Here is a 25,196-nt window from a genome sequence, read left to right on the forward strand (position 1 = left end):
TGCAAAAGACCAAGATCCATACAAAACAAACTCAGGGCATTCCAGACAGCATGGGAAGAGTACTTGTTTGTTAAATGCCAAAAGGGAAAGCCACCTGTTTGCTTTACAAGGAGAACGTAAATGTCCTTAAGAGATATAACCTAGAATGGCACTACAAAACCCAGCACTCAAAACAGCTTTCTGCAAAAGTGTCATCATTCAAGCAATCACTTCTTTCCCAGCAGAAACTCTTCCTTTGCCAGGTAAAGGAATCTGAGGCTGTTACAGAAGCATTGTTTAAAATATGCTACTTGCTTGCTAAACATAAAAAACACATGCACATAGGCAGAGCTGGTGAAGAAATGTTTACTTTCAGCACCTGAAATTTTATTCAAAAACTACATAAATAAAGCCAGCATTTGAAAGGAAATCGGTGCGTTACAGCTATCCACACGCACGCAGAATAGCACAATGGGTGAAAACGTCCACGAGTAGGTGATCAAAGCAGTCAGAGAGTCACCGATCTATAGCATTGCCATGGATGAGTCCACAGATAAAGGTAATGTGGCCCAGTTATTAGTGTGGGTGAGGTATTTGAACCAATCGCTTCATCCCAAAGAAGAGCTCCAGTGCCTTCTACCACTTCAATGGCACACAAGAGGAGAAGATATACTGGACAGCACCTGCAAATACTTTGAAACACATCATATACCATTGAACACTCTTGCCAGCATCACAACAGATGGGGCTCCTGCCATGGTGGGCCATGACAGATGCTTTGTATCTCTGCTTAAAAAGAAGCTCACAGGACAGTGTATGATAGACTTCCACGGCATTATTCACCAACAAGTTTTGTGCGCAAAGTTAAGGCACGGAGAACTGAATAACGCACTAAAACTTGCAGTGAAAATTGTTAATTTTATTTGTGCCAAAGCCCTTAACCATAGACATTTTAAAGCAATGCTGCAGGATTCTGACGCTGAATACACAGACCTCTTGATGCACAATGAAGTGCGGTGGCTAAGCAAAGGGAAAGTTCTGGAGCAGTTCATTGCTTTGCTTCCTGAAATTGAACAGTTTGTAGACAGTGGCAGGCAATCATTCCCAGAACTAAAGGATGTGAAATGGCTCACAATGCTCTATTTTCTTTCAGATCTATTCACAAACTTTAATCCGTTCAGCATGATGTTGCAAGGCAAACAACAGCTACTGCGCTCCATGATGATTGCTAATTACTCCTTTGAGAGTAAACTTGTGCTATTTAAGGAACAACTGGATGATGCTCACTCCACCCACTTCCCAAAACAGTCGGCTGTGACTCAGAGGTTTGCAAATGCACAAGAAATGCTGTCAATGCTAGACCTTAGTGCATATCTTGAGGAAATTTCTGGGGAGATTAAAAAAAGGCTTTTTCTAAATTCAGAGCCCTCGCCCCTCTGTTCAGGCTGGTTGAAAACCCTTGGATGGTGAGTACACGAAATCTTGACGATGTAGAACTTATTGGCATGAAAAGGGCGGAAGCAGAAATAGAGCTGATTGACATGCAGCAAAATTCAGCTCTTGAAGCAATTTTTTGGGGGCAGGCTCCAGAAGACTTCTGGAAAATTGTGCCTTCTGACAAATTTCCTCTTCTTTTTACAGTGGCCGAGAAAGTAATTTGTATATTCGGCTTAACATATGTTTGTGAAAGTTCGTTTTCCAGAATGGGACTGCTGAAGAGTAAACCAAGAAATAAGCTTACAGACTTGCATCTGGATCAGCTCTTAAGGCTTGCCGTTTCTGACAGTGTACCAGATTACAGGATACTAATAGGAGACATGAAGTGTAAAATAAGTTCTTAGTATATCTGCCTAACTCAGATAAACCTGTGCTGCATTTGGCCTGTGCTGAATATCCGATTAATGAGAATCACCATACAATGCCTCTTAAGATTGCTATTTTCTGATATTAAACAGGTATTATGAAAATGTCCTCCTAGTTGTATCTGCTTTCCAAAAAAAGCATTTTCTAGTAATAGTGAGATGATTTTTAGGACAGTACATACCACATCTTTTTGGAAGGAAATATTACATACTTCCAGATGTACAGATGAGAGTACAAAAGTCTAAATCTATGGTAAAAAATGCACCTTTCAGTTTTGAGTTCTGATTTTGGTTGAGACCGAATGATTTTGGTGAGGATAATGGGTGGCAAGCAGACAGGGAAACTTGGATTGCTGGTTAGTTGATGGTTGAACTTATTGTGGTTGTCCCAAGTGGGCACAGGGTTGTTCAATTATTCATTGAAGAAGGTGAGGATATTTGAAAATTTGAGGTGTGAGGTATGGTCTATGCCTGGAAGATTCTAGTTCTCCAGTCTTGGATCTTTCACAGATTCACATGCTTGAATCATTCCCCATTTTCAAAGAGGGAGTCCCACGATACAATAGTAAAGCAGTATGTATAATTATCATAGGCTATAATGGTAATAGGCCATCGGTTTAATAGCCTATCTGTGTCCTTTTTAAAAAAAGGACCAATTTGAACTATGACAAATCAGGTGTTAGCACCCTCTAGAACCTTCCCAAGAGAGGCAGAGTGTAGGAGAGTAGGGTCTGCTTTCTATGTTCACCCCCACTTTTTGCTTTTGCTTTACTGGTTTTCGACTTAGATGTGGCTGTGGACCTGCTAATCAGACCCACAGCCATGCTGTTCTCTCTCTAAATTAATACTATGTACTTTAGGTACATAACCCAATTGGATAGGATCACCTTATTGGCCCCTGTACAGTGTACCTTAGGTACCCAGGGCATAGGTGTACCCTAGGCCTACCAGGGGCTGCAGCATGTATTATGCCACCCCTGGCCTGGCCTTCCATTATGACACAACTGGCTGATCACTCAGCTGGGGCAAGGTCGTGTAATCACCCCTTGCTTAGATATAGTATATCTATATCTACCTCATAATATAGACACATGTGTACCTATCAGTCACTCCTATGGCAGGCCTTAACAATCCTGGAGGCAGAGTGCTTGGTAACATGTGAGATGGTGCTCTAGCATGAGCTGAGCCTGTCTGCAGCTTTCGGAACCATGTCCTTATAGCTGTTCTATGATATAGCCTACCATATACTCTTAAAGTGCCTTATAATCTTAAACGGTTATGGTAACTATGGTTTGGCTTTATCAAAACATGTCGTGTAAGGTGTCTAACACTTTGGAATAATACCCCCATACCATTTCTGGTGATGAGGATATTATTCCTCCCTTCTAGAGGGAGAGACATGTTAAAATCCTACTTTGCTGTTTAACTCTAACCAAAGCCTCAGCATCACAAAATGGATGCTGCTGCCACAGACACAAGTCTGACCTCCTGCTGCTGGGAGTGATCCCGGCAAGGGAGGCTTGGACAATAGGTTTCCTGCTTGGGGAGGTGCTAGCACCTCCCCAGACAGACTTTAGTGTATTGGGGCAGGGAGGGCTGAAAGGAATGAGACATGCCTGGGGCACACAAGGTGTCCCATGCATAGTCCAGTTCAAACCGGTACTGGGGCACTCCAGCCCCAGTCCTGGCGCGAAACTGGACAAAGGGAAGGGGGTGTAACCACCCCCCTCCCAGGTCCCACCCATAAGGCGTGACCTAGCAGGTATCCCAGCCCCCCAGATTAGTATAAGAGTGGGAGTTAGGCCTCAAGACTTTAGATTATCCTGAACCTGCAACTTGAACAGAAACTCTGTACCTTCGATATTCGACGAAAGAAGAAGACTGAAGAATCTCCCTTGTGGCCAAGGAGTGGCTACCCTGTGCAAACAGGCACCATCAAGAGACTACCCTTTGCTTTGCTCCAGTTCTACGAGGGACCGACTGCAGAGCCCAACCAGAGCCTTGACTTCCAGACTTCTCCGACCCTGATCCACATCCACAGCAGAGCTGAGACCGTGGAGGCGACGAGAGACGTGGGACCGGCTACCTGGGAAAAGTGGCTAGTATCTTCAAGTGCAGCTTCTGAGGCACCCTCGAAGTTGTGCACCGGGGATTGAGAAGCCCCAACCCCAAGCACCATCTGCACCGAAGATCAGCCCCCCACACTCCACGAGTCCTGCGTGGGGCCCTTCTGCATTTTCCTGCTTGCCGCGTCTGTCCGGTTGCTTGCCCGCTGGCTAGTGGCCTTTGAGACGACGCACCCTGAAATCTTCAGCGCTGGTTTGGCTCCTCCAGACTGGCTCCCGCTTCTCTGCAAAGAAGAAGCACCCCAGACCTTCCTGGTCTGCACCAGAAGCAAGTACTCCGTTCTTCGTGGGTTCCGCTTGCCAAGGCTTGGTGAGTCCTAGTCCAACTTCGACGCCGCCGACAGCAAGAGCCTTCGTGGGACAGCTCGCCTCATGGTCCTGGTTGTCCTCGACGCTTCCTGGTCCTCGTGGCTGCAGCGACAAGCTTCACCTTCACCTGCAATCTTCACGACATCGCCTGGTTCCTTCCTGGTTCCACGTGGTCACTGGCTAGTGACCTTGACTCTGTCCCTTCTGCTTGCAGGTCTCCTCTCTTCTTGATCCCAGCCTTGGGATCCACCGGACACTCTTCACTGACTGCCTGTCAGCATCTTTCTTCAGGCATCCATAGGAGCCGACGACGAAACCCGACGCAACTTCACCCCTATGCACCCGCAGCCTGTGGGCTAGGTAACTTGGGTACTCCGGTGCTCATCAGGATAGTGACTATCCTAGTGTCTAGTTTTCCAGTCTCGACTTCCTAGCTACTCCAGAAGTGTCCTAAATCTACTTAATTCAAAACTGTACTATTTCTATCGATTATATGCATTACGCGTGAGTGTTTCCACTCTGCACCTGAATCCCGTGGGCCTCCCACTTCCTAACCTTTGGTAGTATAGTGTAGCCCCAGCGATTCCCTAGGCCTAGGCCTATCCTATTTCCGTGACAGTGGTCCTTATACCACTTACTTAGTATATGGTTTGCGTGGCCCCTAGGGCCTAACTGTATTACTTACCTGTGTGACTTAATGTATGCATAAATAAGACTGTGTTGTTCTTACCTCTAATCTCATAAAGAGTGCTGAGGGTTTGTCTAGAATAAATACACTTTATTTTGATATATATCTGTTGTGGTGTCCTTTCATTTGGTATTCAAGGGATTATATATGGTATCACAGCTGGCTTCACATGCCATTCAGAGTTTAGCCTAAGACTGCTCTTGTCCATGCTACCACTAGGATAGCTGGTCTATAAGGTTGACTTTACAACCAATCACCATAAGGGTATTTGGACTGATATAAGGTGTACACTAGAACTAGTGACATCATACATCAGGCCAACTTCTCACAAAGTGGTGTCTGCTGGACCATGTTGCAGCTCTGCAGATGTATTGAAGAGGCACCCCAGCAAATAGCGCAGTGGAAGAAGAAACCTTCCTGGTGGAATGCGTTTGAACGGTTGATGTAAGTGGTTTTCCAGCTTGTTGATGGCAAAAAACAATAGTAGTAGATATCCAGCGTGCTATAGTTTGTTTTGTGACCGGATGACCCTTTCGCATCCGTCCGTAGGCCACAAAGAGTTGGTCATTTTTACAAATAGTAGCCGTTCTTTGAAGGTAAAACTTGAGACATCTCTTGACATCTAAAGAATGAAGCGTTTTCTCTGCAGGAGTTTGAGGATTTGGAAAAAATGTTTTTAAAATAACTGGCTCATTGAGGTGGAAATCCGATGGCACCTTGGGGATAAAGGCCGGATTGGTGCGGAGCAGGACAGAGTCTTTAGTAAATTGAAGAAAAGGTGGTTTAGTAGTAAACGCCTGCAAGTCACTGACCCGGCGAGAGGATGTAAGAGCCAGGAGTAGAGAAGTCTTCCAAGTAACATATTTGAGATTGACTTTATGGATTGGCTCAAATGGAGGTTTCATGAGCTGTGCCAATACAATGTTCAAATGCCAAGGTGGAGGTGGCCGACGTATTGGAGAAAACATTCGAAAAAGACCCTTGAAATATTGTTGAATTACTTTTGACGAGTAAAGTGAGTTGGAGCCATCTTGACGGAACCGTGAGATTGTTGCTAGAAAAACTTTAAGGGTAGAGTACGAGAGGCCTGATTTTGCTAGGTGTAAAAAGAAAGGCAAGAGTTGTTCTGGCTTGGAGTGGGTAGGATGTATTCATTGCACCATAGACGGAATCTTTTCCATTTGAGTTTATATGTTTTCACATTGGAGGTGCTCTAGCCTTAGCCAAGACCTCTCTACAATCTAAAGGCATGTCCAAATTTACAAATTCATAGTGCTCAGGTTCCAGGCCGCTAAACGTAGAGATGCTGGATCGGGATGACAAATTTGGCCGTGTTCCATGGTCAGAAGATTTGGAAGAGGGCGAAGAATGATCGGGTCGCACTGAAATTTGTCGAGGCCACCGGGGGGCTATTAGAATAATGTGACAGGGTTCTTTCCTCATTTTCCGCAGAACTTTGGGGACTAGAGGTATTGGTGGAAAAGCGTAGGCATATATTTTCGACCAGTTCATCAAAAAGGCATTCCCGCATGACTTTGGTTGGGGAAGCCAACTTGCGTAGAACAGGCATTTGCGGTTCAGATATGTTGCGAACAGATCCAGATCTGGGGGACCCCATAATCGAAAAATGTGATCCAGAGTGGGTTGGTGCAATTCCCACTCGTGATTGGTCATGGATGATCTGCTTAGGGAATCCGCAAGATTGTTTGACACTCCCGGAACATGAACTGCTGTGAGGATGATGTGATGTTGAATCGCCCAATCCCAAATTTGTTGAGCCTGAAGAGACAACAAGACGGACCTTGTACCTCCCTGTTTGTTGATGTAGTGCATGCACGTTGTGTTGTCCGTACGGATCAACACCGATCCTCCTTGAATGATGGTTCGGAAAGCTTTCAGAGCCAGAAAAATGGCCAGTAACTCTAATAGTTTGATGTGGCTTGTCTTTTGTTGAACGTTCCACTTTCCTTTTACAGTCAGTCCTTGCAAGTGGGCGCCCGACCCTCGAGAGACGCATCAGTCGTGAGAGTGAAATTTGGAGTGTCCGCCAGGAATGGACGCCCTGAGGAGACATTTTCTTCGAGAGTCCACCACAAAAGAGCTCTCTTTAGTCGATGTGTGACTCTGACTATGTCGCTGAAAGTTCCCGAGACTTGAGCCCATTGTTTGTCCAATTCCTCCTGGACAGGTCTCATTTTCAGGCGGCAGTGAGGGACTAGAGGAATGCACGAGGACAACATTCCTAGGAAAGATTTCAACTGTCGGACAGAAACAGACTCTTTTAGACGGATAGAAGTCGCTAGATTGCGAAGACGTTGACGTCTTTCGTGCGATACAAAAGCTTTTCCTTGCTTGGTGTCTAGAATGGCTCCCAAGAACAGTCTGTTTTGAGCTGGAAGAAACTGAGATTTGTTCATGTTGAATGTGAGGCCTAGAGATTGGAAGAGGGACCTGCAGAAAAGAGTTAGTTTGGATGCCAGTTCGAACGACTTTGCCTTCAGCAGGCAGTTGTCTAAGTATGGAAAGATTTGCACTCCTTGTAGACGAAGGTAAGCTGCCACCGGTGCAAGGACTTTTGTAAACACTCGGGGAGCGGAACGAAGGCCGAATGGAAGAACTTTGAATTGGAAGTCCTTTCCGGCTACTCTGAATCTGAGAAACTTTCTGTGTCTCGGCAGTATGTGAAGATGGAAATAAGCATCTTGAAGATCCACAGTTGTCATAAACTCTCCTTGGTTTAGAAAAGGAAGCACTTCTTGAAGGGACAACATGCGAAAAGTTAGTTTTTTTATATATTTGTTCAGGGCACGTAAATCCAAGATGGGGCGCCATTCTCCCGACTTTTTCTGTATGAGGAAGAACCTTGAATAAAATCCCCTGCCCTTCTGTAGTTTTGGCACCACTTCGATCGCGCCCTTTCGTAGTAAAATGTTTAGCTGATTCAAAAGTTCTTTTAGGTGAGCAGGAGGGGGACCTTTTGGTGGAGAATTGGGAGGAATCTTTACGAATTCCAATGCATGTCCCCTGCACACAATATCCAGAACCCATTGATCGGTAGTAATTTGTGACCATTTGGAGTAGAAGTGGGAGATTCGACCTCCAACTTTTGAAAAAGCGGGAGGACTCTGTGACGGTGTGTGGTGAAAGTCATTGTTTTTTGGAGGAATCCTTTCCTCTGTAAGAGGATTTCCCTCTGTATTGTCTGTAGGTCGAAGAATGCTGTTGTCTATATGACTGCTGATTCTGGGAGGAGTAGCGGTTTTGTCCTTGTCTGTACTGATTAGAGTTTCCTCGAAAGGAAGAAGAGGAGCCACGACCTCTTGCGCCTCGAACAGGCTGTTTTTTAAACTGTAGAGTCCCAAGAGCACGGGCAGTGTCAGTGTCCTTTTTAATTGTTTGAAGGGCATCGTCGATATGCTGGTCAAACAATGACTTACCGTCGTAAGGCATGTCCAGTATTTTTGTCTGTACCTCCTGACGGAATGACGTGGCCCGTAACCAGCCCTGACGCCTGAGGACTGCTGCACCAGCCAAAAGACAGAAACCAGTGGAAGACACATCAATAGCGCAATCAATAATTTCAGAGGAAATTCTTTCTCCTTCTTGAAGAATTTTTAATGCTTCTGGTATAGACACTTCTGGGATAAGGTCTATAAGAGATGATATGTCTGACCACATTTGGCGGTCGTAATGGCCCAAGATAGCTAAAGAATTGGCCGCACGAACTGCAGTTGCAGCCATAGTGGAAAACGTCTTTCCAATACCATCCAAGCGTCTACCCTCTCGGTCCGGCGGTGCAGACAATGGAGACGATGGGTTTCTGGATCGACGCTGAGCTGCCTGAGTAATGGTGGAATCAGGCTTTGTTTGCGAAATGAGACAAGCAGGGGAATTTTTAGGGGCTTTGTATTTTTTATCTAGCTTAGGTAGAATAGCTGGAATAGAATTAGGATTTTGCATTAGCTTGATAAATAAAATCGATAATGGAAATACAACGGACTTGTTTTTGAGGTTGATCCTTAAAATCATACAGGAAACAATCTTCTTCTCTGGTGGTCATAGGAAGGTGGAATCTTTTAGCTGCTCTTTCCATGAGCAAATGAAAACCACCGATGTCGACCGGTGGAGAATCCAAAGGAGCTGGATCAGCGGGAGATGGCGTTTGGATTTGATAGTTGTCCCATTCAGAAAGAAGGGATCCATCATCCAGCTCACCTTCTTTCTTGTCACCGTCATCAACCTGCTCGTCGACAATGTCTTCCTCTATGATTTGAGGAACTTCAAGATGCTGTATTCTGGTCGCCGACGTAGGTGTGGCCACTGATTCTTTAATTGGAAGAGGTTGTCGAGGTACCTGCGGCGTTGGGGAAAGTATGCACAGAACGTGGAAAACGGCGGTAGTAATCATCCAGCATGTACTGGAGGTTGGAAATAAGACTTAAAGGCATCTGTGCCATAGGAAGTTCCTGCGCCGGTTGTGTGTCACAAGTAGAGAAATCTTCCTCTTGTAAGTCATCATCATCAGAGTCCTGACACTTTATTAGAAGTTCAGAGGGACTGCGAGCAGCCCGAAATCTGTCATCCTCAGATTCCTCATTGTCAGACGTAAATACCTCTGGAGTTTGAGAAGGAGCTTGAATTGGCATTAGGGTATCCAAAGAGGAATGTTGTCGTTGAAGCAAAGAGCTTGAAGTCTTCAGTGGTACCAGATCTATGGATGGAGTTGTAGCCGTTATAGCTGACAATAAAAGTCGACAATGAGACACCGTCGACGACAAAGCCACCGTCGACGACGAAGCCACCTTCGACGACAAAGCCACTGTCGACGGCGAAGCCACCGTCGACGACGAAGCCACCGTCGACGACGTATGCTTTTTCCTATGTTTGCTTGCCGCCGTCGACGAAGTCAAAGGCAGTGTAGACGAAATGGGTCTCACCTTAACAGATACCAACGTCGACGGTGAAGATGCCGACGACAGGATCATAGCTGGCTTCATAGACACAGAAGTCGAAGTGGTCGACGTAGATGCGACGACGGCAGCTCTTGTCGACGGAGGAAGCGTTGATGAGCTCGTCGACGAGATAGGCAGTTTATGAGGTAAAAACTGCGTAGATGGAGTCTTTGATGCCTGAGAATCAGATCTCGGGGGCGTAAAGGATTCAGAAAGGCTCCTGGGGGGGGAAATCATCCCTTTTGAAGTTGAAGGTTGGATAGTGGGCTTATCAATATGATGTTTCTTTACCACTTTAGGTTTGGAGAAAGTCAAAAGCAGTTTTGATTGAAGACACACTCTCCACATCTGAGAGAGGATTCTCTGAAGTCTTCAACTTCTGTAGCCACAGAAGGAGACGCCCTTCTCTGTCCTTACGAGTCTTCTGAGAGATGGTCCTACAAATCTTACAATCTTTTACCTGATGTTCAGAATGTAGGCAATAAATACATTTTTTGTGAGGGTCTTCAGAATGAAGCCTCTGTTTACCACGGCTTCCACAAGGTCTGAAGAGGGATTTCTTGGTAGTAGACATCATAAAGGTAATCTTCTGAGAAGATATGAGAAGAAAAACTGAGCAAGCTCAGGGAGACTCCCTTCACACGACGTGCGGTAGAAAATCTGAGGGCCTGAGCCTCTGGGGAGAAGGTTCTAGAGGGTGCGGACGCCTGATTGGCTGGAATTTGGACTAAAACATAATGACATTAATATGTTATATAGGTGACAAGTTGTCTATCCATAAAAACTCTATGGTTTTTCTTTCTTTTATGCCTATTAGGCTTATGTTATTACTACATTGCTATGTTATGTACCGTGGGACTCCCACTTCGACGACGGGGAATATTCAAGCATGTGAATCTATGAAAGACACCCCAATACTGGAGAATATTATTTATTTAAACAAGCGTGATGTGTAAAAAGAGACGCATGCACATTGCGGTTCAACATTTAATTGTAAACACATATTGACCATGTTACATTCCCAGAGGAGCATGTTACAAAAGAACAAGGGCCATATGTAGGGAAAACTTGTTTTGCGATTCTCAAATTGCGATTTTTAGGGAATCGCAATTAGAGAATTGCAAAATGCAATGTAGGTAGGATTAGCAAAATATTTTGCGAATCCCACATATTCCTTATTTGCGAATCGCAAATTGAGATTCGCAAATAAGGAATACCTTGCCATTCATTCCTATGGCCTAGAATGCCCATAGGAATGAATGGGAAGACATTCTCAATTTGCGATTCTCAATTAGAGAATCGCAAATTGAAAATGCAATTTCAAGGTTGCAAGGGTGACAATAGGACACCCTTTTGCACCCCTGAAATAAACATGTGTGCACATGTGGCGCACATACATGCGCTAAGGGCATGTATGTGCGCCACATGGCACTTTGAAAAATGCAAAAAAGTGCATGTTTCAAAGAAGTCGCAAATTACCACCAACCTGAAGCTAGTGGTAATTTGCGATTTCTTAAGCCAAAATCACACAACTTGGGTGCTTCCTACATTGCATTTAAGGAATCGCAATTTGGGATACCTTAAATGCATTTGCAAAATAAGGAATCGCAAATTTTGCGATTCCTTATTTTGCATGTGGGTTGTTGTTTGCTACATAGCACACTGCCCAAATTGCGATCGCAAACGCTGAAATTCTGCGAATTTCAGCATTTGCAATCGCAATTTGCCTCCCTACATATGGCCCCAAGTTACTTACCTTCGGTAACGATATATCTGTAAGAAACATTAGTTAGTTAGATTCCTTACCTTAGAATATCCTCAGGCGTCAGACTGGAAGGCTGGATCCAGAAAGCTTTTTCTTCAGCAGTACCCTTGCGCGTCGGTAGGCGTCGTCTGCGACTCCGCGTCCGTCGTCGGCGTCAAGATCGCCGGGATGACGTCGTTGGAGAACTTAGACGCCGCCCTCGCGCGCTGATGTCAGTTCTGTACATAGCTTTTCGCGACAGTAATGCAGAGCCATGCAAGAAACTGAAACTAGGGCCCTGAAAGGGATGACCTTAACCCTAGATATCAGTTCGCAGAACGGGGAGGATGGGTGGGGCGGTAAGGAATCTAACTAACTAATGTTTCTTACAGATATATCGTTACCGAAGTTAAGTAACTTGTTCATCTGAAAGAAACACGTTAGTTAGATTCCTTACCTTAGAATAGATACCCCAGCAATACCAACCCCGATGGTGGGTCTGCGAATCAAGATCACACCAGGAAGTCTTGGAGAACGGAACGGCCAAAGAAACCGTCTCTCCAGACTTGGCTGTCCAGGCAGTAATGCTTGGCAAACGTGTGCAGCGAGGCCCACGTTGCTGCCTGACAAATGTCCTGCAGAGGGACTTCCCATCCCAAGGCAGTAGTAGTCGCTGTGGCCCGAGTGGAATGGGCCCTCAGCCCCACAGGAGGATCCTTCTTAGCCAAGGAGTAACAGGCCTTAATACACAAAACGACCCACAGAGAGATGGTCCGCTTGTGCACTGCCCGCCCCTTCTTAGCGCCCACGTAGCCAACGAAGAATTGGTTGTCCACCCGGAACTGTTTGGTGCAGTCCAGATAGAAGGAGAGCGCACGTTTTGGGACCAGACGCTGGAGCCTCTCTTCCTCTTTCGAGGGATGCGGAGGTGGAAAGTAGGTGGGCATGGTAACAGACTGTCCGATGTGAAAGGCAGTAACCACCTTAGGAAGAAAAGAAGGGCAAGTCCTCAGAACAACCTTGTCCGGATGGACAGAGAGGAAAGGAGGTTTAGAAGAAAGATCCTGGAGCTCACTCACTCTTCTGGCAGAGGTGATGGCAACCAGGAAAGCAGTCTTGAGAGTCAGAAGACGAAGAGGACAGTTATGAAGTGGCTCAAAAGGAGCACACATCAGATAGGTTAACACCAGATTCAAGTCCCACTGAGGCATCACAAAGGGGACAGGAGGAAACACGTGAGTAATGCCTTTCAAGAATCTACTTACAACAGGAATTGAAAAGAGAAGGCTGATCAGGAAGCCGTAAGAAGGTAGAAACAGCTGAAAGATATCCCTTTATGGTGCCCAGAGCAGAGCCCTGCTGGGCCAGGGAAAGAAGAAAGAGGAGAACCTCAGATAGAGGGACGGAAAGGGGATTCACAGCCTTTGCTGTGCACCATGCCGCTAATTTGTTCCACCTGCAGGCATATAGCGTTTTAGTGGAGGGACGCCAGGCTGCCAGAATGACATCACAGACTTCATGAGGCAAGTCAAATGGCATCAACTGCCACCGTTCAATCTCCACGCATGGAGGTGGAGGCTGGACAGGTTCGGGTGGAGGACCGTCCCCTGCTGCTGCGACAGAAGGTCCTCCTGAAGAGGCAGTCGAATCGGGGGATTGATTGACAGACTGAGTAGCTCGGCATACCACTATCTTCATGCCCAATCCGGAGCCACAAGGATGACTTGGGCCCGGTCGCACCTGATCTTCTTCAGCACTCTGGGCAGAAGTGGTATAGGCGGAAAGGTGTATAACAGACCGCAACTCCACTCGCGACAAAAAGCGTCTCCGAGTGAGTGCCGCCTTGGAAATTCCAACGTGCAGAACTGATGACATTGCACGTTCTCTTCGGTGGCAAATAGATCTAACCAAGGCTCTCCCCATCGCCGAAAGATGCCTTGCGCCACTTCCGAGTTCAGACGCCATTCGTGATCCATCATGCCCCGGCGGCTGAGTTTGTCCGCCCTGGCGTTTAGAGAGCCCGCCAGGTGTTGAACCACCAGGGCCCTGATGTTCCAGCCATGTCCAGAGGCGCAGAGCCTCCTGAGAAAGGGTCCACAACCCCACCACGCCCTGTTTGTTGCAATACCACATGGCGGTGGTGTTGTCCGTGAACACCTGCACTACACTTCCCCGGACAGAGGGAAGGAATGCCTTCAGTGCAAGCCGGATTGCCCGCAGCTCCAATAGGTTGATATGGAGCCGGGACTCCGTCGGAGACCAAAGGCCTCTGATCTCCGCCTCTACCATGTGGCCCCCCCATCCCAGGAGAAACGCATCGGTCACCACTACGTGGCTCCGGTTGGGGTAGGGAGAGGGATCTGCCACGGACCCAATCGCGGTCCGTGAGCCACCACTGCAACTGTCTTGCAGTGCCCTCCGAGATCAGGACGTGGTCGGACAGGTTGCCCCGATGTTGAGCCCATTGGAACTTCAGGTCCCACTGCAGAGCCCGCATGCGCCACCTGGCGTGATGTACCAGCAGGATGCAGATGGCCATCAGACCCAGCAGCCGTAGGGCCATCCTGACCGAAACTCAGGATAAAGGCTGAAAGATTAGAATCAGAGCCTGAATATCCCGAACCCGCTGTTCGAGAGGATAGACCCGAAACTGCGCTGAGTCCAGAACCGCTCCGATGAAGAGGAGCTTCTGGGAGGGACTCAGATGTGACTTCGGCACGTTGATGGAGAACCCCAGCAAATGCAGGAGGTCGGCCGTAGTCTGGAGGTGGGAGACGACTGTTCGGGCGAGCCCGCCTTCAACAACCAGTCGTCGAGATAGGGGAAGACTGGGACCCCTAATCTGCGCAGATGAGCTGCGATCACTGACATCACTTTCGTGAACACCCGAGGGGCACTGGTGAGGCCGAAGGGGAGCACGGTAAACTGAAAGTGCTTGTGGCCTACCGTGAACCACAGGTAATGCCGGCAGGACGGGGATGTGGAAGTAAGCGTCCTGCAAGTCCAATGCTATCCTCCAGGGTCTAGGGCACCCAGAACCTGAGCTAAAGTCAGCATCTTGAACTTCTCCTTCCGGAGGAAGGCGTTGACGCTCCTGAGGTCCAAGATAGGGTGTAGGACCCCTTTGTCCTTCTTGGGAACCAGAAAGTAGTGGGAGTAACATCCCCGTCCTACTTCTGGGCCAGGAACGCGCTTGGTGGCCCCCTTGGGCAAGAGGGCCGTAACTTCCTCCTGCAGAAGTTGCAAGTGATCCCCCGACATTCAGTGGTACTGTGGTGGCACGGCTGGAGGGGTCGCCTCGAAGGGGAGGGAGTAGCCCCTTCGGACGATTTGCAGCACCTACCTGTCCGAAGTGATGGTACGCCAGTGGAGCAGGTGATGGCGAACTCTGCCTCCCACTGGCGTAGAATGGGCCTGAAAGCTCGGACTAGGAAGGCTTTGAGGCAGATGCTGCAGGAGCAGATGTGGACTTACCGGCTGGACGAACGTGCGGGGGCACCCCTTCCTTGGCCACGAAAGGGGTGAAAAGCAGACGTTTGCTGGCGCTGGGCCGAGAGGCCCAAGGACTTGGCCGTAGCCCTGGAGTCCTTAAAGTGCTCCAGCGCACTATCCGCTTTGTTGCCAAAAAGGCGACGGCCTTCAAAGGGCATGTCTATGAGGGTGCTCTGGACAGCCCCTGAAAAGTTTGTGGACCTCAGCCAGGTGTGACGGTGAATCGCCACCGTAGTTGCAATCGCTCTAAATAGCGAGTCCGTGGTGTCAAGTCCACATCGAATGGAGTACCGTGCTGCATTCCGCCCCTCAGCAAGAGCCTGGGTGAGCCGTGTTCTGGCCCACCTCTGGGCACTGAGGCAGCACGTCCGCCACCGTATCCCACAAAGAGTGGGTGTAACTGTCCAAAAGGCACGCGGTACTAATGGACCGCAACCCCAGACTGAGGGAGGAAAACAGTTTCTTTCCAAACTGCTCCAACCTTTTGTATTCCCAATCCGGAGGTGCGGAAGGGAAGGCGGTTTGGGACGTAGAGGCCTGGATAACCAGACTCTCAGGGGTGGGGTGTGCGAACATAAAGCTGGGGTCGCCCGAAGCTGGGCGGTGGCGCCGGGCCACATTCCGATCCACAGGAGAGACTGTGGAGGGCTTGGACCAAGTGCCCATCAGAACGTCGGTGAGGGCCTCTTTAAACAGCAGTAGATGCTCCGAAGAGCTTACCGGCGGTTGAAGCACCTCAGTGAGGAGGTTAGTCCTCACGGCCGCTGCAGGGTGCTCCAGGTGTAGGGCCTGGGCCACCCTGCGCAACACCACAGAATAAGTAGCACCCTCCTCCGTAGCCACGGAAGGAGGAGAGATTAAACCATTGTCAGGCGAAGTGTCTAGACCACTGGCATCCCCCAGCTCGTCTTCCCAGTCCTGACTTAACTGGCACTGCTGTGCCAGAGGGTCCTCAGACTGCTCCCAGTCCTCCCCTTCATCTGTATCCTGGTAAACAGGCAGAAAGGACAGAGCCGGGTCATAGATGAAATGCTCACCCAGCGACGCCGGAAACGGCGCCGAGCAGCGCCGCTCCGACGCCGGACCCGGACAGGGGCTGAAACTAGGGACGGCGTCGTCCGAGGACGGTGCCAGGAGCGGCACCATGGGGGTTGGTGCCGGCAGAGGAGTCGTAAGGTCAACCGGCGTCGTACGGGATCCAAGCCTGGATCCCATGGGGACCTGCGGCATCGGGACCAAAGTCGACGACGGCGCCGGGGCCGAAGCCGCTGGCTCGCTAGGCCCCCCAGTTGGACCTGTGGGGCCCGGAGGCGCGCAGGCAGTCCTCGACGGCGGAGCGAGACTCCTCATGGCTACGAGGAAGTCCCGAATCTCGCCCGGAGTCGCATGAGGCCCAGGGACCGGAGGGTATGGGGCCGGATGCGACTCCTGCGGCTGCGGCGGAGCCGCGTGGGTGGTGCCACCCGAACCCTCGGCCGAGTCGCGCGACCGGTGAGGGTAGAAGGAAGAGCAATGTCGCTTCTTCAACTTCTTTTTACTGTGCCTCGACTTACTTTAATTCGAGGACTTGATCCCGACAAGCGGTGATGACTTCGGCTCCGCGACCGGTCCCTCTGCATCACTCTAAGAGGTCAGTCATCAGGTGCCTGACACATCTGAAGCGCCGACTCTCTATCCTCTGCATCACTCTAAGAGGCCAGTCATCAGGTGTCTGATACACCTGACGCACCACCTCCCTATCCTCCGCATCAGCTCAGTGGCCCGTCATCAGGTGCCTGACACACCTGACGCGCCGCCTCCCTATTCTTTGCATCACTCTAAGAGGCCAGTCATCAAGTGCCACACCTGACAAGCCACCTCCTTATCCTCCGCATCAGCTCAGTGGCCAGTCATCAGGTGCTTGATACACCTGACGCGCCGTCTCCCTATCCTCCGCATCAGCTCAGTGGCTAGTCATCAGGTGCCTGACACACCTGACGTGCCACCTCCCTATACTCCGCATCAGCTCAGTGGCCCGTCATCAGGTGCCTGACACACCTGATGCGCCGCCTCCCTATCGTCCACATCACTCTCACAGGTCAGACATCAGGTGCCTGAACAACCTGACGTGCCGCCTCCCTATCCTCCGCATAAGCTCAGTTACCAGTCGTCAGGTGCCTGACACACCTGACGTGCCGGCTCCCTATCCTCCACATCACTCTCAGAGGCCAGTCATCAGGTGCCTGACACACCTGATGCGCCGCCTCCCTATATTCCACATCACTCTCACAGGTCAGTTATCAGGTGGCTGACACACCTGACGCGCCACCTCCCTATCCTCTGCATCAGCTCAGTGGCCAGTCATCAGGTGCCTGACACACCTCACGCACCATCCTATCCTCCACATCACTGTCACAGGTCAGTCATCAGGTGCCTGACACATCTGATACACCGACTCTCTATCCTCCATATCAGCTCAGTGGCCAGTCACCAGGTGCCTGACACACCTGACGTGCCGCCTCCCTATCCTCCACATCACTCTCATAGGCCAGTCATCAGGTGCCTGACACACCTGAAGCACTGCCTCCCTATCCTCCGCATCAGCTCATTGGCCAGTCGTCAGGTACCTGACTCACCTGACTTGCCGCCTCCGTATCCTCTGCATCACTCTCACAGGTCAGTCATCAGGTGCTTGACACACCTGACGCGCTGCCTCCCTATCCTGCGCATCAGCTCAGTGGCCAGTCATCAGGCACCAGGACACCTCTGGGTAACAGTGCGCTCTATAAATGTGAAATAAATAAATCAGACACACACAACGCACCGCCTCCCTATCCTCCGCATCAGCTCAGTGGCAAGTCATCAGGTACCTGACACATTTGACGCGCCGCCTCCCTATCCTCTGCATCTCTCTAAGAGGCCAGTCATCAGTTACCTGACACATTTGACGCGCCGCCTCCCTATCCTCTGCATCTCTCTAAGAGGCCAGTCATCAGGTGCCTGACACACCTGACGTGCCGCCTCCCTATCCTCCCTATCCTCCGCATCAGCTCAGTGGTTCTTAAACTGTGGTCTGTGGCTCTGTATGGGTCCACAATGCCTACTCAGGGGATCCACAACTGCTTAGAAAATTAAATAATATTAACAGAATTAAATAAAAGTAATATATTAATACAGTACATAAAAAAAAAAAGAAGCAGAATGTAAAATTAAAATTTTAACACATGATCTATAAATTTGAATGAATCTGAAACTGAGGGCTACAAATGGAGTGGTATCTTCAGGGTGATTGTGGGAGCAGGGCAAGAACATCAAACAGATATAGTATGGACTAAAGGTTCCTCAACTGAATTAAGAGAAGCTCAGGCAGTCCCATAAAAAAAAAATTCTATTTGTGAATGCGATAAAATATTTCATTGTTTGTGTTTTTGTTTGACGAATACTTGCTTCTGTATTTTTGTGTACTGTTTTGAGGTTCAAATCATCGATATTGCTTAGGCAGCAGTGACTCATTGGGGTCCCTGGAGTCCAATAATGATCTAACAGGTAATAATGAAGTGGGCATCCACATCCTTCTACCAGGCAGTCCTCAGGAGCCTGGCACACCCTGATGAAGCCTTTTGATCCTCGGCTCAGACCTGGTCTTACCTGCACACACGGTCACGCAGCTGGTACTGCTGGACTCTGACACCTCGTTCCGCGCAGTGACGGTGTAGACGCCGGTGTCGCTTTTTTTCGCACTCTGGATGAGCAGCGTGTGCCGTTCCCCCTCGGCCCGGATCTGGTGGCTGCTGCTGCTCTTCAGGGGGATGTTGTCCTTCTTCCAGGTAACTGCATAAGAAACAGAAAAATGTGTTACTGCATCAGGCGATTCTGGCGGACAGTAGCAGCTCTAGAAATGTTTTCTGGGCCACAGACAGAACTTGGGGGGCACCTATAATGGGCAATCTTTAAGAGTGCATGTGCACATGAGGTATCTCCCTGAAAGAAAACTCCAAACAGATTTTCCTGTCAGACTTACAATGCTGGCCTGGCTGGAGTGTTTGAATCAATTTTGGGTGGGCCTGGTAAGGTTACTGTATGCACACTTACTCAGCTCAATTAAACAATAAAAGTGGTGCTTGTAACTGGTACACAGAGAAACACAGCATTTTAATTGTAAATGGTAAACCACAGGACATGTCTCTTTGTGGAGAGAACAGGACTGCCATGTATGTCTTCATATAGTGCTTTTATGTTTATAAGAATCTTGCTTCACCTCTATAAATACACACACATAGTTAGTTGGTGACTGGTTCTCTTCATCTCTCATTTCTTGTTTCCACCTTGCCCACTGTTCCTGATATCTCCATCTCTACTACTCCTTCTTTCATCATCATCTGTACGACTGTCATAAGACCCCACATCTCATCCTTTCACCATCTCTGCCTCCAACCTCCATTTCTGCTTCAGCCCCTCTCGCCTCCACCCCTCTTTTCTTCATGCCTCTTTCCTTCCCAATCTTCCTTTCCACAACCACCTCCTCTCATAATTATCTCTAGATTTCCCAAATTCTTTTTTCACCCTGCCTGGCTCTCCTCTGTCTCACCCATTTTCCATTTTGAATTCTACTTCTGTCCTCCTAATTCATCCACCTCTTTCAGCTTCCTGTTTCTACCTCTCTCACTCACACCTTTATCCAGTGTCCCTGCTAATCACCTACATTTCGCTTTTAGTTTATCAGAGATCTACCTCTTTTTCTCTCTCTTCTGTTTCTACCAGTCTTACTCTTCTATTCCTCCTGGTTTCTTCGCACATCTACTGCTCTCATTCGTTCATTCTATATCTTCTAATTTGTGTAGTTCCTTTAATGCTATCTCTCTCCTTATCTCACATTTAGATCCACATTTCCCATGCTCGCCGCTCCTTTAACCTGTTTCCCACACACTGTTAATGTTAATGCCATTTATAAAGCGATCGAACCACCACGAGAGGTATCTCGGCGCAACCAGCTCAGAACACAACTGTCTTCAGTAGTTTCTGTACAGGTCTCTGCTCATCTTCACAGGGGTGGTACATGCATTATAGCACCTATGGAGAACTTTCAATTGTTCTAAGTGGAAACTAGAAAGTATGGCTACCTCCTGCAGGGATGCCAGGGCCTACGGCCACTCGTTGTCCTATAATCACCCAAGGTCACGCTCCCAATGTTCCCTAAGGTTAACTAGGGTGTCAGGTGAGTTGTTAATAAGCTTGTGATATGTGATGGATACTGCTTTGTTGGGCATAAACTCAGTCAGTAATCTATCTTCAAGTGGGGGGGATTCAGGGAGTTCCTCTCCTTTTGGCAATGCCTGAGATAGAGCCTCGCGGATTTGGAGGTATTGATAGGCCTCAGTAGGTGTCAGCTGATATTCGGCCTGCAAATATGCAAATGGGATGACCTGCCCCGCAGCCACAGGTCACTCACTTTTGTACTTCCATTAAGATCCTAATTATGGACACCCGGTAGAGTGCCCGGGGTGCCCAGTCACACATTGTCCCATAGGGGAGTGGCCTTAGTAATCCTGTCCCGCCAATCCAGGGAGCGTAACGTGTCATGCCAGAGTGAGAGACAAACTGCTGTGGGGACAGGGAAGGATGTGGGATGGCTCTCTCCATATAGTGCCCTGCGGTAGCCTTCCAGCTGCATGGCATACTGGTCCATACGATAGTCCGGCTCTGAGTCTGGAAGACTAACCCAATGGTTGATGGCTGCGAAGCTTCATTCCTATATTTGACCACTTTTTATCTCTTTCTTTTCAGTGCCTCTCTCACCTCTAGCTTTATTCCACTCAGGCAACAAAACTCCCACCTTCATCTCTACCTCTCTAATAATCTTACCACTATTATGACTTTCAAAGTTCCACCCACATACATCGCTCTCATTCTCTGACCATTGCCATCTAGTTCCCCTCACACCCATCTTCCAGTTTCCATTTTGCATTTATTGGAACCCCAGCTTAATACCTCCCTATGTTCTTCTTACTCTGGTCTTTCCCAATTGTCCTTTCAGTTTACTTGCGATCCTGTTTCGCCCTTCACTCGCTCCCTTTTATTTGCACGCTTCACACTTGCCTCCATCAGTCTGTGATCGCACTCTCATCTCAACTCACCATTCATCATGTTTCGTCTGCTCCACCCCTTTCCCTCCTTCTTTCCCTGGCTCCTCTTAGGCTCCCTATCACGGTTTCCCTCTTGATTTTCTTTTGTCTGTTCTTCTACCTTTTTCTTTCTTCCATTCTTCTACCTTTTACTTAGTAGGTTCCACTATCCTTTCTGTTCATCTTTTCCTCTATCTTTTAATTGTATTTGTTCAGTCTCTTTGGTACAAACTATTTACCTGTTCCATTTTCTTTCTTGCTTTCTTTCTGTCTTATTTCTTTCTTCTGAATCTTTCATTACTCATGATTTACCTTACTTATGTTTCACTATTTTATATATTCTTCCAGTCATTCGGACTTTAGTTCCTTTCTCTCCATTTTTATTTACTACCATATTTTATTTTTCATTACATCTCCATTTTCTTTCAGTTTCTTTCCCCTTTCACTTGTCATCATAGTTGTCAAGCCCTTTTTTTATTTTTCCTTTCATTTCTCTTTCTTTAACATGTTCATGCCTTCCCAGACCATACACAATTCCTCACTCTATCTCACTCTTTCTCTGCACCACACTATATTTTTGTTTTTGTTTTCACGATTTGTCTTTCTCTCTCAAGAGTCATTTGTTCACCATCAACTTTGCCCTTCAGCCAACTGAGGCCAGTTTCCTTCCTAGACTACTTATAAAAATGATGGGGCCATCAAAATCATTTCAACACTTGAAAAGGATGTGGTAAGAAGGGTATTAACAGAGCAATTTATTCTCTTAGGGAAGGTGGAACACATATATCACCAGTGCCAGGCTTCACCCCCACACAAAAGGCTAAGTATTTCAAGCTTCATACACAAAACAAGCGCAGCATGGGGCAGGGGTGCAATATATCATCACACATTCAACAGTTACATGACAGACAGCATCAGTGGCTGGTTCTATAACAGACTCAGCGTGAGCAGCAGTGCATGCTTGCTCAGCATGAACAGGTACAGAACATTAAGAAGCAGTGCAAGCTTGCTCGGCACCACATATCCCCAACTCGAGAGGCGATGTGCAAGCTTCCTTCATACACAGGACAGGCACATTGTTTCTTTCCTCACACAGAAAATGAACAACATGGACACCAGCTCAAATACTAGCTTCACACCAAAGAAGCACAGCACAGGAAATAGCCGTGAAGGCCTCTCTCACTTAAAATAGGTATAGCACGAAAGCAGATATGAAGACCATCCTAAAAAACAGGTTCATCAAGAGAAGGAGTTTTACAAGCCTCTCTTGCACAATGTTTGAAATCATGGGCAAGTCGGAGCCTCCCTCCTATAAACAGAGCAGAGAAAATCAGCAACAGTGAAAGAGTCTGCTAAAAACCCACACAGCCCTGGAAGGAAGCACCAATGCAGACATTTTGAACACAATAAAGTACAAGACGAACAGGTATGCAAGTCTCTATGATAGAAAACTGGTTGGAAGGAAATAACTCTTTTTGCATAATTACCCTCGGCATTTTTGGATTGATGCTGCTCTTCTTTTACTGCGAAGTACACTTTCCACTGAGCAGGCCTTGGTGTTTGCCCACTCAGAGTGTCCACTGAGCAGGCCCTGGTGTGCGCCCACTCAAAGTGTCCACTGAGCGGGCCCTGGTGTGTGCCCACTCAGAGTCCCCATAGCAGGCCCTGGTGTGCGCCCACTCAGAGTGTCCACTGAGCAGTCACTGGTGTGCGCCCACTCAAAGTGTCCACTGAGCGGGCCCTGGTGTGTGCCCACTCAGAGTCCCCATAGCAGGCCCTGGTGTGCGCCCACTCAGAGTGTCCACTGAGCAGGCCCTGGGGTCTGGCCCTTCAGAGTCCCCTGAGCAGGCCCTGGTGTACGCCCACTCGAAGTGTCCACTGAGTAGGCCCTGGTGTGCGCCCATTCGGAGTGTCCACTGAGCATGCCCTGGTGTGCGCCCACTCAGAGTGTCCACTGAGCAGGCCCTGGTTTGCGCCCACTCGAAGTGTCCACTGAGTAGGCCTTGGTGTTTGCCCACTCAGAGTGTCCACTGAGCAGGCCCTGGTGTGCACCCACTCAAAGTGTCCACTGACCGGGCCCTGGTGTGTGCCGACTCAGAGTCCCCATAGCAGGCCCTGGTGTGCGCCCACTCAGAGTGTCCACTGCGCAGGCCCTGGTGTGTGCCCACTCAAAGTGTCCACTGAGCAGGCCCTGGTGTGCGCCCACTCAAAGTGTCCACTGAGCAGGCCCTGGTGTGCACCCACTCAGAGTGTCCACTGAGCAGGCCCTGGTGTGCGCCCACTCAAAGTGTCCACTGAGCGGGCCCTGGTGTGTGCCCACTCAGAGTCCCCATAGCAGGCCCTGGTGTGCGCCCACTCAGAGTGTCCACTGAGCAGGCCCTGGGGTCTGCCCCTTCAGAGTCCCCTGAGCAGGCCCTGGTGTGAGCCCACTCGAAGTGTCCACTGAGTAGGCCCTGGTGTGCGCCCATTCGGAGTGTCCACTGAGCAGGCCCTGGTGTGCGCCCACTCAGAGTGTCCACTGAGCAGACCCTGGTGTGCGCCCACTCAGATAGTCCACTAAGCAGGCCCTGGTGTGCGCCGACTCAAAGTGTCCACTGAGCGGGCCCTAGTGTGCGCACACTCAAAGTGTGTGTGCAAGGGACTAAAACCTGATTGGTTTATTTAACCTAGCTATAAGTCCCTAGTATGTGCTACAAGATGTACCCAGAGCTAGCACGTTACAGGTCACTACTGGACTGCAGAAATTATAGTGCCACCATGACAAAGACAAAGTAAAAACATGGCTCTAGATTTGCCCCTGCAGCCTAGTCAGGCAGCATTTAAACTGCCAACCTGACATAGAAAAATAAACCCTTTTGCTAAGTAAAAGTCTTCCTTTATAATATTTACGAGTCACCCTTGGGGAAGGCCTTAGTAGCCCATAATGCAGGGTGCTAAATATGAAAAAGAAGGACGTGTCCTGACAGGGAAAACTCATACTTGTCATTTTCATTGTATTAGATGCATTAGCATTAGATGGTAGTCCCACTGGCTAACATGTTGTTACACTAGCCCAACCGCTAAGTACCAACTTTCATTTGGGACCACCAAAAATAGTACCTCAAGTTAGCCAATTAATTGTAACATTAAACCTATATTAATGCTGAAGTTGGATTTAGAGTGTTTTTTAATATTAAGGTGACTTTAGAAAGTAACCACTTTCTTGCCCCAAGCTTCTAGTAGCCGTTTCTTATTCACCATAGCAATTGTCACCTGAGACAGCCTGCTGGCCTCCTACCAGGAGATGTGAATGGCTCTCAGGAAAGGGGAACAAAAGGCCTGCTGGTGGGAGTTGGGGGGGTCCCCATCCTGACAGAATGGCCAGAGTGCTGCCGACTCTGATAGGCAAATACAAGTCGCACCTTAGGTTGCCCACTACTTTATGTAGGTAGACAGGCTTGCATCTCCTCCAGAAGGGGAAAACCCATTGCAGAACTGGTTGTCCAGAAGGGGTGGCTCATTTTATTGAAAACACCTCAGGGATGTGTCCATAGAACTGGTACAGGGAAGAAGGGTTCTGACATCTTAGATTTGGGCAGAGATATGCACTGTGGCAGTGTTTAGTGCCAATCCCCTAGGACGTGTTGTAATAGTAGGTAGGGTTGCTGAGTGGAAATTTTGACCCCATTCTTAAGGGAGTCCTCACCACTCAATAGTTCAAAATTGGCATTAACATGGCACCATTGACTCACAGAAGACTGCTGTACTCGGTAAGCGCAAAAGAAGGACCGTGCCAGCTCACCATATGGACCTCAGAAAGAAAGGCTGACCCATGAAAGCCTGCACCTGCTGAACCAAGACAGCACTTTAGAAAGAATAGGGTTGCTCCTGCTATTAAAACCATGGCGAGAGACCCCAAGGGCTGGAGCTGCTCCTACTTGTGCCATGGGCCAGTGAGTAGATT

General features: G+C 48.5%; 1 protein-coding gene across 3 annotated transcripts in view; it reads right to left on the bottom strand.

The window, feature by feature from the left end:
• The window catches only part of SPEG (striated muscle enriched protein kinase), a 1,671,639-nt gene that overhangs the window by 1,155,027 nt on the left and 491,416 nt on the right, over positions 1-25,196 (bottom strand). For all 3 annotated transcript variants that reach the window (XM_085650107.1, XM_085650106.1, XM_085650108.1), the window contains one exon: positions 18,780-18,962. In XM_085650107.1, the coding sequence (XP_085506233.1) occupies positions 18,780-18,962 (183 nt within the window). The remainder of the gene's footprint in view (positions 1-18,779; positions 18,963-25,196) is intronic.

Source organism: Triturus cristatus, chromosome 3_2 (assembly GCF_964204655.1).
Source record: "Triturus cristatus chromosome 3_2, aTriCri1.1, whole genome shotgun sequence".
NCBI classification, from domain to species: Eukaryota; Metazoa; Chordata; class Amphibia; order Caudata; family Salamandridae; genus Triturus; species Triturus cristatus.